The 17092-nt window shown below is 36.0% G+C and overlaps 1 protein-coding gene across 1 annotated transcript in view; it reads right to left on the bottom strand.

Moving 5' to 3' along the window:
* The window catches only part of L3MBTL4 (L3MBTL histone methyl-lysine binding protein 4), a 450379-nt gene that overhangs the window by 242950 nt on the left and 190337 nt on the right, over window positions 1-17092 (bottom strand). Inside the window, exons 12-13 of the mRNA XM_081263742.1 lie at window positions 12402-12487; window positions 8202-8312 (exon numbers count right to left, since the gene is read on the bottom strand). Of these exons, the coding sequence (XP_081119868.1) occupies window positions 8202-8312; window positions 12402-12487 (197 nt within the window). The remainder of the gene's footprint in view (window positions 1-8201; window positions 8313-12401; window positions 12488-17092) is intronic.

Genomic DNA, 17092 nt, shown 5'->3' with positions numbered 1-17092 from the left:
CACTTGGAATGTCAAAACTGCAGCTGTTCCTAACAGTGTGCTTCTGCTTAGGAAACTGCAGAGAAGGCAGAGTACATTTCCTCTAAAGTTAAGATAAAGTTCATAGACTGTTCTGAAGGAATAGAGGGAGTCCACACTGCATCTTGTGATTGAAGGACTTGGAGATAAAAGGATTCATTATTATAGCAGTTCCAGGGTCCCACACTTACTGAGCAAATATACAGCTTTGAATAAAATAACAAGAATATGCAGAATGGAGTGTCTGTTGTATTAACTTATGAGTTGTTAGTGTAAAATGAGGTCCTTACTTAAAGGCCCATTAACCCCCGATGCATGAATAAATCTAGTACTTAAATATGTGTGCATGTGCACTTCACAGCAGAACAATCTGTAGCAGATCTCAGACACTCAAAAAAAATCATACTCCTAAAAGAAGGATTAAGAACAACTAGTGCTGTAACACCATCATCTTTTATTTAAGAAGTTTCTATACATTGTTCTGCATAGAAAACTGAATGATTCTATTTCCATTCTATCTATCTCATGACTAAACTGACACCTCAAGCCAAATAATCATATGTCAAGCTCTCATTATATCTGCAGGTCAGGCTGGTAGGGGGAATTACAGTTCTTGGGAAATACAACTCTTGTGGCAGGTGAGTTCACTGTATGAGATACTATATGACACTTGGGGGGCATTCATACACTCTTAAAATAAGAGATGATGTTGTTACAACACACTAGTTGTTCTTAACCCTTCTCTTAGGAGTACATATTTCTTGGAGTGTCTAACCAAGTGGCAATCAATTGATACTAGAAAAATTGATACTAGTGGCAATCAAATGATACTAGATTACATGGTGGGTTTCATCTCTTTACCTCTTTTTAATGAATATCTAGATTTTATCTAAAACTAGAATGAAAATTAAATATTGATGTGGATTGTTTAAAAATATTATAAAAATAATACAAGGACACAAAACTATACTATAACTAAACTATACTTATAGTATATACCTATACTATAGGTAGTAAATACATGAAGCTTATAGTCTAATCGATATAGTATCAGTTAAGATAAGCATTGACAAGATTATAGTCCACAAGCAACAGTTGCTTTGTGTTGCACATGCTAAAAATGGTTTCTATGTTTTTAGATGGTTGAGAGAAAAATCATAATAAGAGTATTTTATGTCATGTGTAAAATGGTGTGAAATTCAAATTTGAGGGTTATACATTCCTTCACATATTTTCTCTGGCTGCTTCTGTGATAAACAGCAGGTGACCAGTTGCTACAAAGACCATGTGACCACAATCCTGAAACAGCTACTATGTGGCCCTTTACTTGGAAGGAGCGATAGCCCAGGCCACCTGGTTCCCATCTGGCTCTAAACTTATATGCAGCATGGCCCTGTTACTTAGGCTCTCTATGCCTGGTTTATCACCTCTGTCTACCTTATAGGGTCATTTCTAGGATTATGAGAGCAGGGAAACATACAGAACATAAACAGCATCCCACGGCACTCCCATCATGTTTTGGCATCATTAGTATTACTGCTGTGCCACTTGCCATAACTGCAATTACTCTAATGCACTTATACTATTCTCAACTCTCCTGGAAATTATGGTTAACACTAATTTATAGTTTCACCAAGTCTAAAAATTATCTTTTCATTAACTGGTCATCATATTTTGGAAAATTGTCCCAGTCTCCTCAAATGAAGACAGCCATCAATCATTGTGACATAATAATGGACACTGAGTACAAGTTTAGTTCAAAAGACAGTTATTTTTAATGTTAGTATCTTGTCTTATCCTCATATTTCAAAACGCATTTTCAAAAATGCACCCGAATTAGAAACTTTGGCAAGTGAGATAATCTAATCCACAGCCTGCTCCCTTCTTGACAGATAGTTAAAGGAGGACTCACAGGATCAAGTGACTTCTCAAAGCACAGGCAACCCTTAATTATAGTGAACATTGTTGACTATAATATGGACTTTTTCTTTGCATTAACCCACCTGCAGGTTTTTTTCCAAATAATAGTTTTTCAAGTTACTGGTCTGACCTAAAAGCTAAAATGATTTTTAGTCATGTAAGTGGACATCTTACCATGACAATTTCTCTGGGTCATTATGCACTCATTTCATTTAGAAATGTCACAAATACATTCAGTTAATGCATTAAATATTAAAATACTTACTGAAGAGACTCAATTTATTAATGATTCAGGAGAAGTTCCTAAAGCATCTATTTGGTATTCATTTATAATTCATTTCACAGCTTAGCTTCAGTTCCCACAGGGAAAATATTTATCAAATATTACTCTGTTTTAATTCTTCCCTTTACATTTTTTGTGGAATATTTTTTTTTGCCCCAAATAATGGCTAAACTTCCTAAAAGTACCCATCCATCCATCTATTGCAATTTAATGTGCATTTCCTGATAAGATGACAGTAATGGATTTTCATATATAACAAAGTACATTGTGCAGCCAAACAAAAGAATAATTATTAAACATAATAGCTGGCTATAAATTGAACAAGATATACCAGGCACATCATAAATATTTATTAGAGAGTAAATATGGTAATTAATAAACAGCAATCAACACAAAGGGGGCATGGCATCTTAATACCCGGCCAAGGCAAAAAAAAAAAAAAAAAAGACCTTCACAACCTCCTACCAGTGGATCACATAAGACCAAATAAATGTGTTCAATATGAAAAACAGACTATCTGGCCTGACAAGTAAAGTGGATTTATGATATCAAGAGAGTTGAGTATCTTGAATCGAGCTGCCCTACTGTCCCCTCCCTGAAGCATTGCTAGCTCATGATCTCCAATTCTAACAGCTTATCATAGCTACAGGTAAATGTTGAAATGTAGAGAACATTGACATTGTGTTTAGATGTATCTAACCTAGGTCAAATAAGTTCTCCATGTTAACTGGATAGCAGAGATGATATCTTATTGAAATCTCTGCTGTAAAGAAGATGTGATAAATAACATACTCAGCCAAGTACCTGGAACAAAGTACACATTCAATAATGGGGTGTTCTTCTCTACTAGCACTGCTTTTATTACTTCTGTATTCACTACTATTACTACATCTACTGCTGCAAGCACTGAGCAACAGTTACTTCATCCCACTTCTCCTGGCCATGATAATATTAATGGTACATATAAAAATAATAATCTATACTTCGGGACCTAAAGAACTTAAGACACACTAGGATGGGTAAAAATATGTAACTAAAATGATAAAAAAAGAAATAACAAGGGTTCTTAAAGATGTGAACTGACTGGAATCCTCAAGTACTGCCTGTGGGAATGTAAAATGGTGCAGCCACTTCAGAAAACATAGTGGAAGTTTCTCAGAATGCCAAACATAGAGCTACCCTATGATCCTGCATTTCCACTCCGATGAATATACTCAAGAGACATGAAAGCACATGTCCACAAATGCTCACAGGAGCTTTATTCAAGATAGCACAAAGTAGAAATAACACATATCAACTGACGAGTGGAGAAATAAAATATGGAATTGCTACACAAGGGAATATTATTTGGAAATAAAATGGAATGTAGAACAAATGAAGTACATGAAGTTTATCCATGTGGATAAACCTTGAAAACAATATGTCAAATGAAAGAAGGCATCACAAAAGTCACACATTATAGGATTCTGTGTTTATGAAATGCCCAAGGACAGGCAGATCCACTAATCTGTGATTACCAGGAGCTTGGGCAAAAAAAGGGAATAGTAGAATGAGTAGTGACCACTAAGGGGTGCATGGTTTTGTTTTTGGGGTGATGAAAATGTTCTAAGCTTAGTGGTAATGGTTGTACAGCTATGGAATATAATCAATAGTTAAATTTTATGATGTGTAAATGCTACCTCAAAAAAACTATTATAAAAATCAAACTAACAAAGCACATAGGGGCAGCTACACACTTGCAGAGTGAACTGGCTGCACTCTGCCAGGGAATGCCAGGAGTGCCCAGGTACCTCCAGACAGGACAGGCAGTGTGAGCTTAGGCACAGATGACAAAGCATACTGGGGTCACGGGTGGTCTCCACTCTCCATTCCAAACATCTGCTCTCCCCTTATAAAGGGAGTTATTTAGCATAAAAATAGAACATTACAAGTAAGAAGAAAAGAATTTAAAATATTAAGAAAAATTAGAACATAAGGGTAGAACATAATAAAATTAGAATCATAAGAGTAATTAGAACATAAAAATAAGAACATAAGTGGTTTCCACTTTCCATCCCACAACATCTGCTCTCTCTTTCTAGAGGGACTTATTTAGCATAAATAAAACTTAGAACATATGAGTAAGGAATAGAAAGGTTATAAGCTCTCGAGATGAAAACCTCTGTTTGAAAGCTGGGTGTCAAACCCTGGTCCCATAAGATAGCAGCCTGGGACCAGTAATTTGGCCTCTCTGGGCTTTAGTTTCTTTCTTCATAAAGTGGGTATAACCACAGGACTTTCTCTCACATGGTTGTGCTGAGAGGACATGCAGGGTGCTCAGAACAGTGTCTGACATGCACAAAGAGCCATCATCCTGATTATTGTCTGACTGTTGTGGTCTCTTTAGGATAGTCTGACTCCTTGCAGTCAAAGGTGAGCAGCACCATCACAGAGGGTCATGTTCAGGTTCCCCAGGGAACTCCAGTCAAACCCCTGTCCTCTTCACCCAGGAGCTTGGGCTTATCCTCTATAGTTCCATGAGGCCCCTTTAATAACACAATTGTACACACAGCCTGTCGAGCAGCACGGGATATTCACAGGCACACTGAATTCACACTGAACACAACAGCTACCACCAAAGCACCTGTAGAATCAGGAACATTCCCAGGAATCTTACATATGACACCTCACTGAATTTTCACAACATGCCTATGAGTTGGATATTATTAATCCATCAAACTACAGACAAGAAAAGTTGAAGTACATTGAGTAACTCCATCAAGTTAATCTCACGGTTAAGTAAAAGTCAAAGCTAGGAGTCCAACCCAGATCTATCCAATCCAGGGGCACTTCCCAGTCCATTTTGTTGAATTGGATTTCCAAAAGAAGAGTAATTAAGATAGGAATTAAGAAAAAGGGAAAGTGGTTTATTACCAACACACAGTTTATCTATGTTTGAATAATTGTCCAAATGCCAAAGTACATTTGATTCATCCACTTCTTTTCTCACACATCCCTTCATTCATTATCCAAATATTAAACAGTCTTTGATGGATATTGATTTTAGAAAATTACAGAATGATTCCCAAGTGTTGTTTTTTTTTTTTTTTTTTTGAGGCTATTGTGAATGGTTAGTTTTCCTAATTTTTCTTGCAGTGGATTCATCACTGATGTAGAGAAATGCATTTTTATGGGTACTAATTTTATATCCTGTTACTTTGCTGAATTCATTTCCTAACTAGCTCTAGAAGTTTTCAGATGGAGTTTTTTGGATCTTCTAAATAGAGAATCATGTCGTCAACAAAGAGTGATAGTTTGGATTTCTTTTCCTATCTGTATTCCTTTAATTTCTTCTTCTGATTGCTCTGGCTAGATTTTCAAAGACTATGTTGAAAATAAGTAGTGAAAGAGGGCATCTCTGTCTTCTTCCAGTTTTTAGGGGGAATGCTTTCAATTTTTCTCCATAAGTAGATGCTAATCCATAATGGAGTGGGGAGAGAATGAAGGAACTCTAGATAGTGCAGAGGGGAGTAAGGGAGGGGAAAGGAGGAGACGTGGACATGGGAAGGACGGTGGAATGAGATGGACATTTTAACCCTATATTTATGTATGATTACACTACCAGTGTGACTTTGCACGATGTTCAGCCAGAGGAAGGAGAAGTTGTGCTCCATTTGTACATAATGTTTTAAAATGCATTCTACTGTCATATATAGCTAATTAGAACAAATTCATTAAAAAAGAGAAACGGTAAAAAAAAGAAAGGAAAGAAAATTACAGAATGATGCGTTCAACACATTAATTGAGGAATAGAGCATTATGCTGGGCAAAAAGGACATCAGAAAGCTCCAAATGCTTTCTCAACTATCAAAGAAAGCCTTATTTACTACACCTCAACCTCCTTACATAAGAATTCAGAGAAAAACCTGATGCTTACCTTCGAAGCCCTATTTCCCTAGGAACTAATAATTGGAATTTTAAGCTATCACCTGACTCTCCTTTAAGTTCCCAAGATGCCCAACCCTTAGGCATCCTTCTCCCTTCTAGCTCATGAAACAAGACAAGTGTTTTCCTAACCTTGGGACTGCCCAACAGAGGGTGAGGGGGATGGTCAGCAGAGGGTCTGTGGCAGGATCTGCAGAAATGGGCTGCAGGAGCAGGACTGTGTGTGCCAGGCCTCAAGCAGACCACAAGCCCAAGATATTGATGGCCACTGCAAGGCTGATCTAAGTCTGGCAGACTGCATGCTAAGTAGAAAAAAAATTTGTAAGACACCATTTCACAGGGTAGAGAGCGCCACTTGCAAAACTGTGTCTTAATTTAGCCCTAAAATCCTACAGGAATTTCTGATTTTCCCACACCATAGAGATAACTATTAAGGTTCTGGTTCTTTCAGAAGTGCCAGATACCTTTCAACTCTTTTTCTTCCAATAAGGAACAATGCAGTTACCATGAAGAAAAAGAATAAGAAAAAGACACATGAACTATTTCTTTGGAAGGATCAGCTAAATGCTTAAGAGATTTTAAAAGAGCAAAGCTGAGATGGTATATAAGGATGATAAGAAATTCACTTTTGGAGCTAAAGTTTCTTCAAATGATATTTTAAGGTAACATATTAATCCAATTTGTTCACATACTAAACTGATGACAAATTATCCATTGGATTCTTCAGCGTGTATCTTATGAATAATAAGAAAATTTTCTGTCAATTACACATCAAGGTAAAATTTAATGTGCTGTTAAAATTGAGCTTTACCTAGAAAGGCAATAATGTTTAAATGAAAGCTAATGACAAAATGTGATTGAATTTACAAGGCAATTATCATATCCAAAGTTATTTCTAAAGTATTTACCATAAAAGTAAACAATAAAAACACAAATTATTAAGATCATAAGCAATATGCTTAACATTAAATTTAAAATATTAATAACAAGGTAGTATGGAAGGAAATATATCTATAATTCCTGAATATAATTATTATTTTCACTTGTTAGAAGAATAAAGGACATTGCCCATTTGTGCTATTGATAGGCATGTACCTCTAAACCTTGGCCAAAATGTGTGTACTGATTATATAGTATAAAATGAATTAATATTGTTTTCAAATTAAGATACAATAAATAAAATTTCTTTTATATCAAAATGTACATCAAACAAATACATATTTTAATATAATACATATTAAAATTAGTTGACTTCAATCTTTTTGCTATTATGAAAATAAACTGTGTACAGGTAGAAAATTGTTTTTGAACTGTCATATGCTGTTCATATGATTTAATTCATAAAGATTTAATGAATTCCACAGATGCTTTCAGTTCTCTGTATAAAAAAGATGAAAAGCTTTCATTTTATGAAAATTTCATTTTGAAAATGTGTATATTTAAAATGTCATCAATATGGACAGCATAGAAATCTATTAATCAAATCTTTAATTCAAAAATATAACTTCTTTTAGCTAGGGTGATTAAAGTGTTTTTAAATTGTATTTAATTTCACAAAGAAAAGCAGAAAAGAAAGATAATTATTTCAAGGTGTTTCATAACAATTTCAAGAAAAATCAAGTAATGCCAACAAAATGATAAAAAAAAAAGAAGAACACCTGACAGTGAAAATCTAAACAGCAAATCCAAACAGAAATGTACTAGAATTCCTTTCCATGTCAGTGAAGTCTTATCTATAGATTTCCCACTTCACATACATACAGATAAGCTAGACATTTTTCCACTCAAAGACATGTGAACGGATAGGAAGCTATACACAGGTTTATTTTCCTCCTGCACTAAAAAATCAAAGCCTCTGCAGGTATCCTCCTGCAGGTTACACTGCCTCCTATGTTAGTCCCAGTCACATCCTGGCCACAGTCAATCTTCCAGATCAGATCCAGAAAGTTTTTCTCCCCAGAAAACTATCATGCAGGAGAATTAAAAACTGAGGAAGGGGAAAACAGAAAGCACATGAAAAAAGGACCAAAATAACATAATAATTTAAAATTTGCACCTTTACTCTTTGGTCATCAACTTCTATAATTGTTGCAACACGAATTAACCGGGGGTTTCGTTTATCCACAACTTCAAGTTTCATATTTGGCAAAAAACCATGAGGCAACCTCTGAAAAAAATACAAGTGTAACAAGTTGTGGAAAATTCAGCAATTCAGATTTTCTATTAATTTTGAATACAATACTTCAGTTTTAACAAGCATATTTTTAATAAACTGGCATTTAGTTTACAGAACACATAGGATTTTATGCATATTTTTTAACCAGAGTCACAAAGCCTGTGAGAGAATTTTGGGCCACTTTAAAGATAGCTAAAAGACAAAGATAGAATAAATTATAAATTCATTAATTTTCACAACAAAGTTCACAATGATTTTTTAAAATTAGTGCATTATAATTACACATAATATTGGGGTTCATTCTGACTTAATTATGCAAGCATGGAATATAATTCTCACCAATTTAGTTCCTAGTACTCTTCTAACACTCTCCTCCTCACATTCACTGTTCCCTTTCCTCTATTCTACTGGTCTTCCTTCTATTTATTTGTAATATTTTTTAAATTAGTGCTTTATAGATATACATGAGGTGAAATTCACTGTGGTATTTTCACATATGTACATAGGATCATTTGGTCAATTTCATTGCACTGTTTCTCCCATTTCCTATCCCTCTCCTTCCTTTCCTCAAGCCCCTTCTAGATACTCTACTGATCTCTCCTCAGTTTTCATGTAATTCACAACTCTCCACCACCAGGTTTTTTTTTCCCCTCTTATTTTGGTCTAACATCTGCATAGGAAAGAAAAATTTGACTCTTGACCCTCTGAGTCTGGCTTATTTCACTTAGCATGATGTTCTCCTGGTCCATACATTTACCAACAAATGCCATAATTTCATTCTTCTTAATGGCTGAGTAAAACTCCGTATGTATATATACCACACTTATTTTTTCATCTAGTGACAGGCACCTGAGCTGGTTCCATAACTTGGCTATTGTAAACTGTGCTGCTATAAACACTTATGTACCTGTATCACTAAAGTGACTTTAGTTCCTTTGGATAAAACTGAGGTGTGGGATAGCAGGGTCATATAGTGGTTCCATTCTTAGACTTCGGAGGAATCTCCATATTGCTTTCCAAAGTGGTTATGCTAATTTGCAGTTCCACCAAAAATGGATGAGTGTACCTTTTTCTGCACATCCTCACTACCATTTATTATTTGTATTTTTGATAAATGATGCAATTCTGACTGGACTGGTATGAAATCTCAATATAGTTTTGATCTGCATTTCCCTGATTGCTAAGGATGTTGAACATTTCTTTCACATAATTTGTGGTCATTTGTATTTCTTCTTTCTGAATTGTCTGTTGAGTTATTTTTTACCATTATTGGGGATCTTTTTAAAAATTTTTTAAATTGATTTTTTTAAAATAAATGACAGTATAATGCATTACAATTCTTATTACACATACACAACACAATTTTTCTTATCTCTGGTTGTATATAAAGTATATTCACACCAACTCATGTCTTCATATATGTACTTTGGATAATAATGATCATCACATTCCACCATAATTTCTAACCCCATGCCCCCTCCCTTTCCCTCCTACCCCTCTGCCCTATCTAGAGTTCGTCTAATCCTCCCATGCTCCCCCTCCCTATCCCACTATGAATCAGCCTCCTTATATCAGAGAAAACATTCAGCATTTGTTTTTTGGGGGGATTGGCTCACTTCATTTAGCATTATCTTCTTATTACAGCTTACATATCAGCTTATTTTCATCTTTTCTGAAATTAGCCTTACACATAGATATTGCTGACTATTCTCCCTACCAAGTTTGGTACTATATGGCTAGAAGGTAAAATTATTTAATAAGCAATACAAAAAAAACCCATGATTCTTCATAAATCTAAATTTTAAAATATGCTTAGTTAAAAGCTACATAATTTCAACTGTTAAATCTTTTAAATATACCATGATATAATTTTAAGCCATATCTATGCTTTTTGTCATTTCATCTCATAACACTACAGAGTTGAACTTAGTTGAAGTTTCTTTCAAGTCTTTAAAATGCTAGAAACCAAGAGTTCATGGTGACAGACACACAGGCAATAAAGAAAACAGAAGGGTTACTCCCCTTATATCAAAGAAGTCATTTTGGATGATAGGTGGGAGGGAAAGGGAGAGAGAAGGGAAATTGCATGGAATTGGAAGGTGATCCTCAGGGTTATACATAATTACATATAAGAGGAAAGGAGGGGTAAGAGAAAAATAATACAAGTGGAAGAAATGATTTACAGTAGAGGGGGTAGAGAGAGAAAAGGGGAGGGGAGGGGAGGGGAGGGGAAGGGGGATAGTAGAGAATAGGATAGACAGCAGAATACATCAGTCACTAGAATGGCAATATGTAAATCAATGGAAGTGTAACTGATGTGATACAGCAATCGGTATACGGGGTAAAAATGGGAGTTCATAACTCACTTGAATCAAACTGTGTAATATGATATATTAAGAACTATGTAATGTTTTGAACGACCAACAATAAAAAAAAGAAAACAGAAGGGGAAAGGTACTGGGACATGCCAAATCATTCAAACTAAGGAATTTCAACAGTCAAAATCAGAGTCACACTGGGCACAGTGACACATGCTTGTAATCTCAGCAGCTCTGGAAGGTGAGGCAAGAGGATTGCAAGTTCACGGCCAGACCCTGCAACTTTGTGAGGCTGTAAGCAATTTAGTGAAACCCTGTCTCACAATTAAAAAAAAATTAAAAGGGCTCAGTATGTGCCTCAGTGGTCAAGCACACCTAGGTTAAATCCCCTCCCTGTCCCGGCAACAGAAATCAAAGTCACAAAACAAATCTGACAGTTTTGAGACATTAGTAGAAAGTTTTTCTTTGAATGCTATTACACATAAAAGTGTTCAATTGATTTTATTGGAAATGAAAGTGTACTGAACTCCTCAAATCTAGAATTGGCAATAAGAAAAAATCTTCTACTGATACATGATTAATAAATAGTTAAATTTTTCTCCAGTATCTGGTATGTTTTCAGCTTTTTCAGAAGCATATTTTCTTCCTAGAATGCATTATTACATCTATTAAATGGAATATACTGAGTATTATCAGGTCTCTGAAATTTGTTCTTGCCAAGGTCACTGTTCTGAACAACAAAGGTAATTGTTTAGTATTACAGATGCCAAAGAGACATTCTTGAGCAGAATCCACAACAACCTTGTGAAAGACAGAGTCTGAAATTCATCTTTTTAGTGAATTTTTTCCTTGTTTTCTTATAGTTCTCCTGTTCAAGAAGTAAAACAAAGATTTGAAAAAAGACAAGACAGAAACTACCAGTACTTGCTCTTTGAAATTCTGCAATTCATAAAACCTCTGTAGGACTTTAGCTATGGTTTCCCTAATCTTATTATACTTCACCATCAAATCTAGACTATTACAACCAATTTTTTTAGATGAAAAATGATTTTTGTTTTAACCCCTTTTAATACCTAGAAAACTCTAGGAAATGAAATCACATGAATAAACCCTACACATAAAATTCTGATTTAAGACAAGTTGAGGAGCCTGAAGCCCACAATTAGAATCAGAAAGGAACAATTTGAAAATCACTGATTTGGAACATAAATATTTCTGATTATACTATTTCTATGTATGTGTTTTCTTTTAAAAATTTATCTATACTTAGTTCAACCCTGGGAAAGTACATTAAAATAAGTTTTAACTGTAAAAATCAGTATTCTAAAAAAATGCTTAAAGGAATGTTCCTCTCAAAAGTGGATAAAACTATGCGCAAAGATGATGGTTCACCTACTTGATTATGGCCACTGCCATTCAAACAGTCCCTGAGAAAGGGACATGCAAGCTCATGGCACTGAGAGCTTCCACACCTCCACCCCTGCTGAGGTGCTGTCAGCAGTGCCACTGATGTGCTGCACTATGCTTTTTCTAAAAAGAAAATCATCACCTGCATTTGTATATAGGAATGATAGCAAATGACCCTGCTTGTTTACTTTACTTACTTTGTATTCTTAACTTTAAGAAAAGCAAAACAAATTGGTTATAAAAAACACAACTTGAATTTATAAAGAAAAATCTAGAATAATTTTAAAATCCTACACAAAGTAGGACTCAACAGAATTTTGTTTAAAGGTAAGAGTATATACCTATATAGACTTACCATTTTAAAAACTTCGGCAGGAACTGCAATAGTTTGGGTAGTCTGCAGATATTCTGGCCAGGAAAAATTTTCTGGGTCAGGATATCCTAAAAACATAAATAAATAAATAAATAAATAAATAAATAAATATACATACAAAGATTACTCACAGATTCCCATTTTCTATAAAACATTTGGTAATGATAACACTGTTATCTGAAGGCTCATTATTTAACAGGCCCCATGCTAAGAACTTCATGTAGTATCTCACTTAAGTCTTATGCTCCCCTCTGAGAGAGCCAAAGCATTAATGCATGCAAGTAATCATTCACTGGTTCATTCACTCACTCCCACTCAATTGGTATGGCCAATGTCAAATGGTTAGGCAGGTTACACCCAGGACTCTGGCTCCTGAATCCAACAAAAGGTTTCTAAGAAGTTTGAAAATTCAAGCCACCTGAACTCAAACCATTCAGTTGGAAAAACTAATAATCTTTCCTTTCTGTCTATGCTGCATTGTTACCTTTGTGCTTTCAAGGAGTAAGTACTTATACTTATTCATCAGCTCTGATTTCCTTTTTCTTTTCTAATTATTTTTTTTTGCTGCTTTTACTCTTATTACTACCTTCCTCCTGCTTTCCTTAGGATTGTTTTATTCTCTTTTAATCAAACTGAATTATAATCAACTTATTTTCATGTTTTTCATATAATAAAATAGTTTAAGACTATGAGCTTGTCATTGTTTCCACTCAATAGCTCCAAACACCTGGGCATACGTCTATGCATAATGCATTTGTTTTTCTCTCTTTTACTTTATAAAAAGATTATATTCTGTCTTTGTAGTATTAATTGAATCACTGGTCGAATAGTTATTTAAGAGGTATTCTACGTGGTTAATTGTTGCAGTGGTTTAAAATTAGTAATATCAAATTTATTACACAAGATGTGCACAACTCCTGCTTTGGGAATGTGAGGATTTCTTCTTGGTGTAAATCTAGATCAACAAAAATTTATCTTGTATGTATGTGTATGTGCGTCCATTGTAAGGTTTAGCATCAACATGCATTATTATGACTTAGTTACATTATGAAAAATGCTTTTTATAACTAGGCCTAAAGCCTGAAGCAGTATGCTAAAGTCTTTAAGCATTTTCTAGTAGTTACCCAGCATTTCTGATAATGTTTCCCTCTTCTTACTTTTAATATTTTTCTAGTACTGGGGATTGAACTCAGGGATGCTTTACCACTAAGCTATGTTCCAAACCCTTTTTAATATTTGTTTTGATACAGAGTCTTACTACTTATTAAACTTTTTCTAAAATAAAGTATATTTAAATAAAAGTACACAAATCAAGGGGATAGCCTATATGACCTGAGCCAGATCAAAACCTAAGCTTCACCACAGCCCCACCAACTCATCCCGATCCCCATCATGTTCCCTTTTAGTCAAAACTACAGACTTCTCCAGAGAAACTCCACCCTGGCTTCCAGCCAGGAGACTGCTTTTGCTGGTTCTGTTTTACCTTTATAAAAATGGAATCACACAGTAAGGGCTCATTCATGGAGAACCTCTTTAGTTCAACATTCTGATCGTGAGGGTCATGCAAAACATGATTACTGAATGCAAACATTAATTTTCATTGTTGTTCAATATTCCATCATGTGTATTTTACAATTTACTTTCTATCCATTCTACTTACCACAGTCCTTTAGACAGTTTCTATTTGGGGATTACATAGAATGTATGCTGTGAACATTCAAGTACATTCTTTTTAGTGACCATTCCACTGGAATGTATCCAGAAGCAAAACTGCTAGCTCATGGAACGCTTTGCTTTATCATTTTTACTTTTAAATTATTTTGGCTTACGTGTGTCTATTTTCAACACCCTCTAAATACAATTTTAAAATAATATGCATTTGCTTTGATAAACAGTTTGTCTTCTCTTTCTTTCATAAATACATCTCAAGCTGGATTTTTTTAAAGCTCTCTTGGGATTTCCTTTGCTTTCTGCACTTTCTTATATGAACTATGCTATATATCTTTGATTTCAATAGTTATTTTCACAATTGCATTTAATTTTATAGCACACACTTAAAAAAAAGCCATTTCTTGTATTTTGGATCTCTACCTTTCTACAAGGCTTTTGAACTACCCTCACCCCTCACCCCATCAGCAGTGGTTTTCCTCACCTAGGTGCCTGGCTAGAGGATTCAGTGAGATGGAAGGACAACAAAACAAAACATAACGTAGAGAACTGCAGAAAGGAGGCAAGGCCGGTGAGAAAGGCAGCCACACATTCCTGCCCAGCCTCATAAAGAAACCTGGCATGCTGCCATAAGAAGCACCATTCTTTCCTTCTCTTTTCATGAGGAACATGTGAAAATAAAAGGCTGTGACATTCTAAATGATCCTAAAACAACTTCTTCTGTACTACTTTCCAGAAATAAGTTATGTACATGCAAAAGAAGAACAGGTACCTGTATATTCCCTCTCCAATCAACCCAAGCAAAAGCAGAATGACTATGGCCTCGGGAGGCTTCCCACTGCCTTCCTCCTGGCCCAGCCCTATCCTGGTAGGCCTTGAGAGGCCAGAGTAGAGGTGCAGAGAAGGGCCAGGTAGATCCCTTCACTGTGTGAAAATACCAGGGTATTAGCTTTTCATAAGTCTAAGTTCCTACTTGAAACAAGAAGAAATATTTGAGACCAGTCCATAGAACAGCATATCCTATAGAACCTTAACTCCTCACAAAAAAGGTCAGTCTTTAACTGGATTCCCTTTATGGGTAAGCACTGTACCAAGCATTTCATTTGCATTAAGTCATTTATTCCTCACATGGACCTGAGTTATACCTTTTCATTCACATTTCAAAGGTGAGGCTCAGAAAAGCTGAGAGCATGTCCAGTGTTGTGCAGTTAGGAATGGAAGAAATGGGGTTTGAACAATGGTGTCTGGCTCCATTATGCATGCACTGTACGTAGTCCCTGACTCCCTCTGGTACTGAAGACCCAGGCCCATCCTTCTAGGCCTTAGGGTCCAGACCCTGAGGCCACGAAAGTTATATTGGGAGGGTGAGAATATGGGAATATAGGCATGAGGTTGGAAACTGCCCTTCATACTGTTTAGAGGTATTCATTCATTCCACACTGTTTAGAGTTTGAAACTTCAAAGAGATGGATGATCCCTGAAGAAAAATGAGGACCAACCTATGGTTGAGAACACAGCTTGCTGAATCAAGTCAAGGGAAAACTGTCACAGAAACTGAGATCAAGGACCTACAGGATTAGGACATCAAACGGCAGCCTGGAATTTCTCAATGGTTGGTGCCAGCAATTCTTTTGTGATGGGAAGGCCCAGGTGAAAATTATCTTCAATTAATGTTGGAGAATAACTAGAATGCAACTAGATGGCAGTGAAAGAAGGGGCATGGTGTAGGAGAACAGGACAGCTAGAGCCTTCGGGAGGAAAGGCTTTTCTCAGCAGCCTAGAGCTGCTTCAGAATCAGGAAGGTTACATGAGACGTGGCAGCATAAAGCTGCCTGCTTTAAGGGCCAGAGAGAAGTGGTGGCCTCAAGGGTGGGAATGGAGAAAGTCCTATGTGAAGAAGCAGGGATCAGGGGAGACCTTTTCCATCAAGCACTTGGAGTGGAAAGGGTTCCAGGCCTTCTGGAGGACACCAGTATGTACAGGAGCAGAAAGAAAAACTGAAGGGTCGAATGAAGTTAGAGGAAAGCTAAACACGCTCAAACCACATTACTCCAATGGCTTCTTATATCAGTCAAGGAAAAAGCAAGTCCTAATAATAACCTACAAGTCTCTATAAAACTCGGCCCCATGGCTGTCTTCACCTCAGCTCCTGTTTGCTCAGCTCCTGCTACAGCTAGAACACAGACAAATCCTCGCTCCTTAAGTGCTACCACTTGTTGTTCTTTTTCCTAGAAACTAGACGGTTCTCCTCAGAGATCTCCAGATGTGCCACCTCATCTTCTTTAAGTTGATGCTCAAATGTCAGAGGCTCACCAAGTCCTGAACTCCCCATGTAATATGGAATTCCCTCCCCCAAATACATGTGCCCTTCCTAACCCCATCACTTGCCTTATTTTTCTTCACAGTTCTTATCAATAACATGTCACATTATTTTACTACTTCTTGTTTCCCTTACTCCATTAGAATATAAGCTGCCCCATTATAGGAATTTCTTCACATCAATGCAACTTCTTCTCAGAATTCTATAAGTACTTGGTGAATATTTGCTAAATGAATAAAATGGTAATTCCTGAGAAGTTTGCATTTAATATTGTGGTGCTCATGAATGACAGAGAGGTGAGATGAAAAGTCTCACAATTCTGATAGGAACTCTGAAAAAACAGGTGTTTGTCTAATGTTTGTATCAGAGGTACCATTAGAACAAGATGATGTCAGTGTATCAATACTGGCTAAGGATTCACAGCAGCACTGAAGCCTGGATGACACCAAGAGAAGGTCATCTTATTGGTGACATCTGTATGAGACAAATGTGATATTCCTTAATCATTTGTTCCATATGAGAAAGACAAAGTTAGGTGTGAGTTTGGCTATTTTTCTCCAAAACTTAACCTTGCCACTGAACATTCTTTCTAAAGAAATGTGATAAACAGCACCAGCCCTGAAGTCCCTGACCTTCTGGTCTGGGTGACTATTCCAAAGAGAAACATGACAGACCTTGATATGAT

The sequence above is a fragment of the Spermophilus citellus genome (assembly GCF_964194105.1).
Source record: "Spermophilus citellus genome assembly, chromosome: 12".
Lineage (NCBI taxonomy): Eukaryota > Metazoa > Chordata > Mammalia > Rodentia > Sciuridae > Spermophilus > Spermophilus citellus.
Note: the sequence above shows the minus strand (reverse complement) of the source record. Positions and strands in the feature narration are given on the sequence as shown.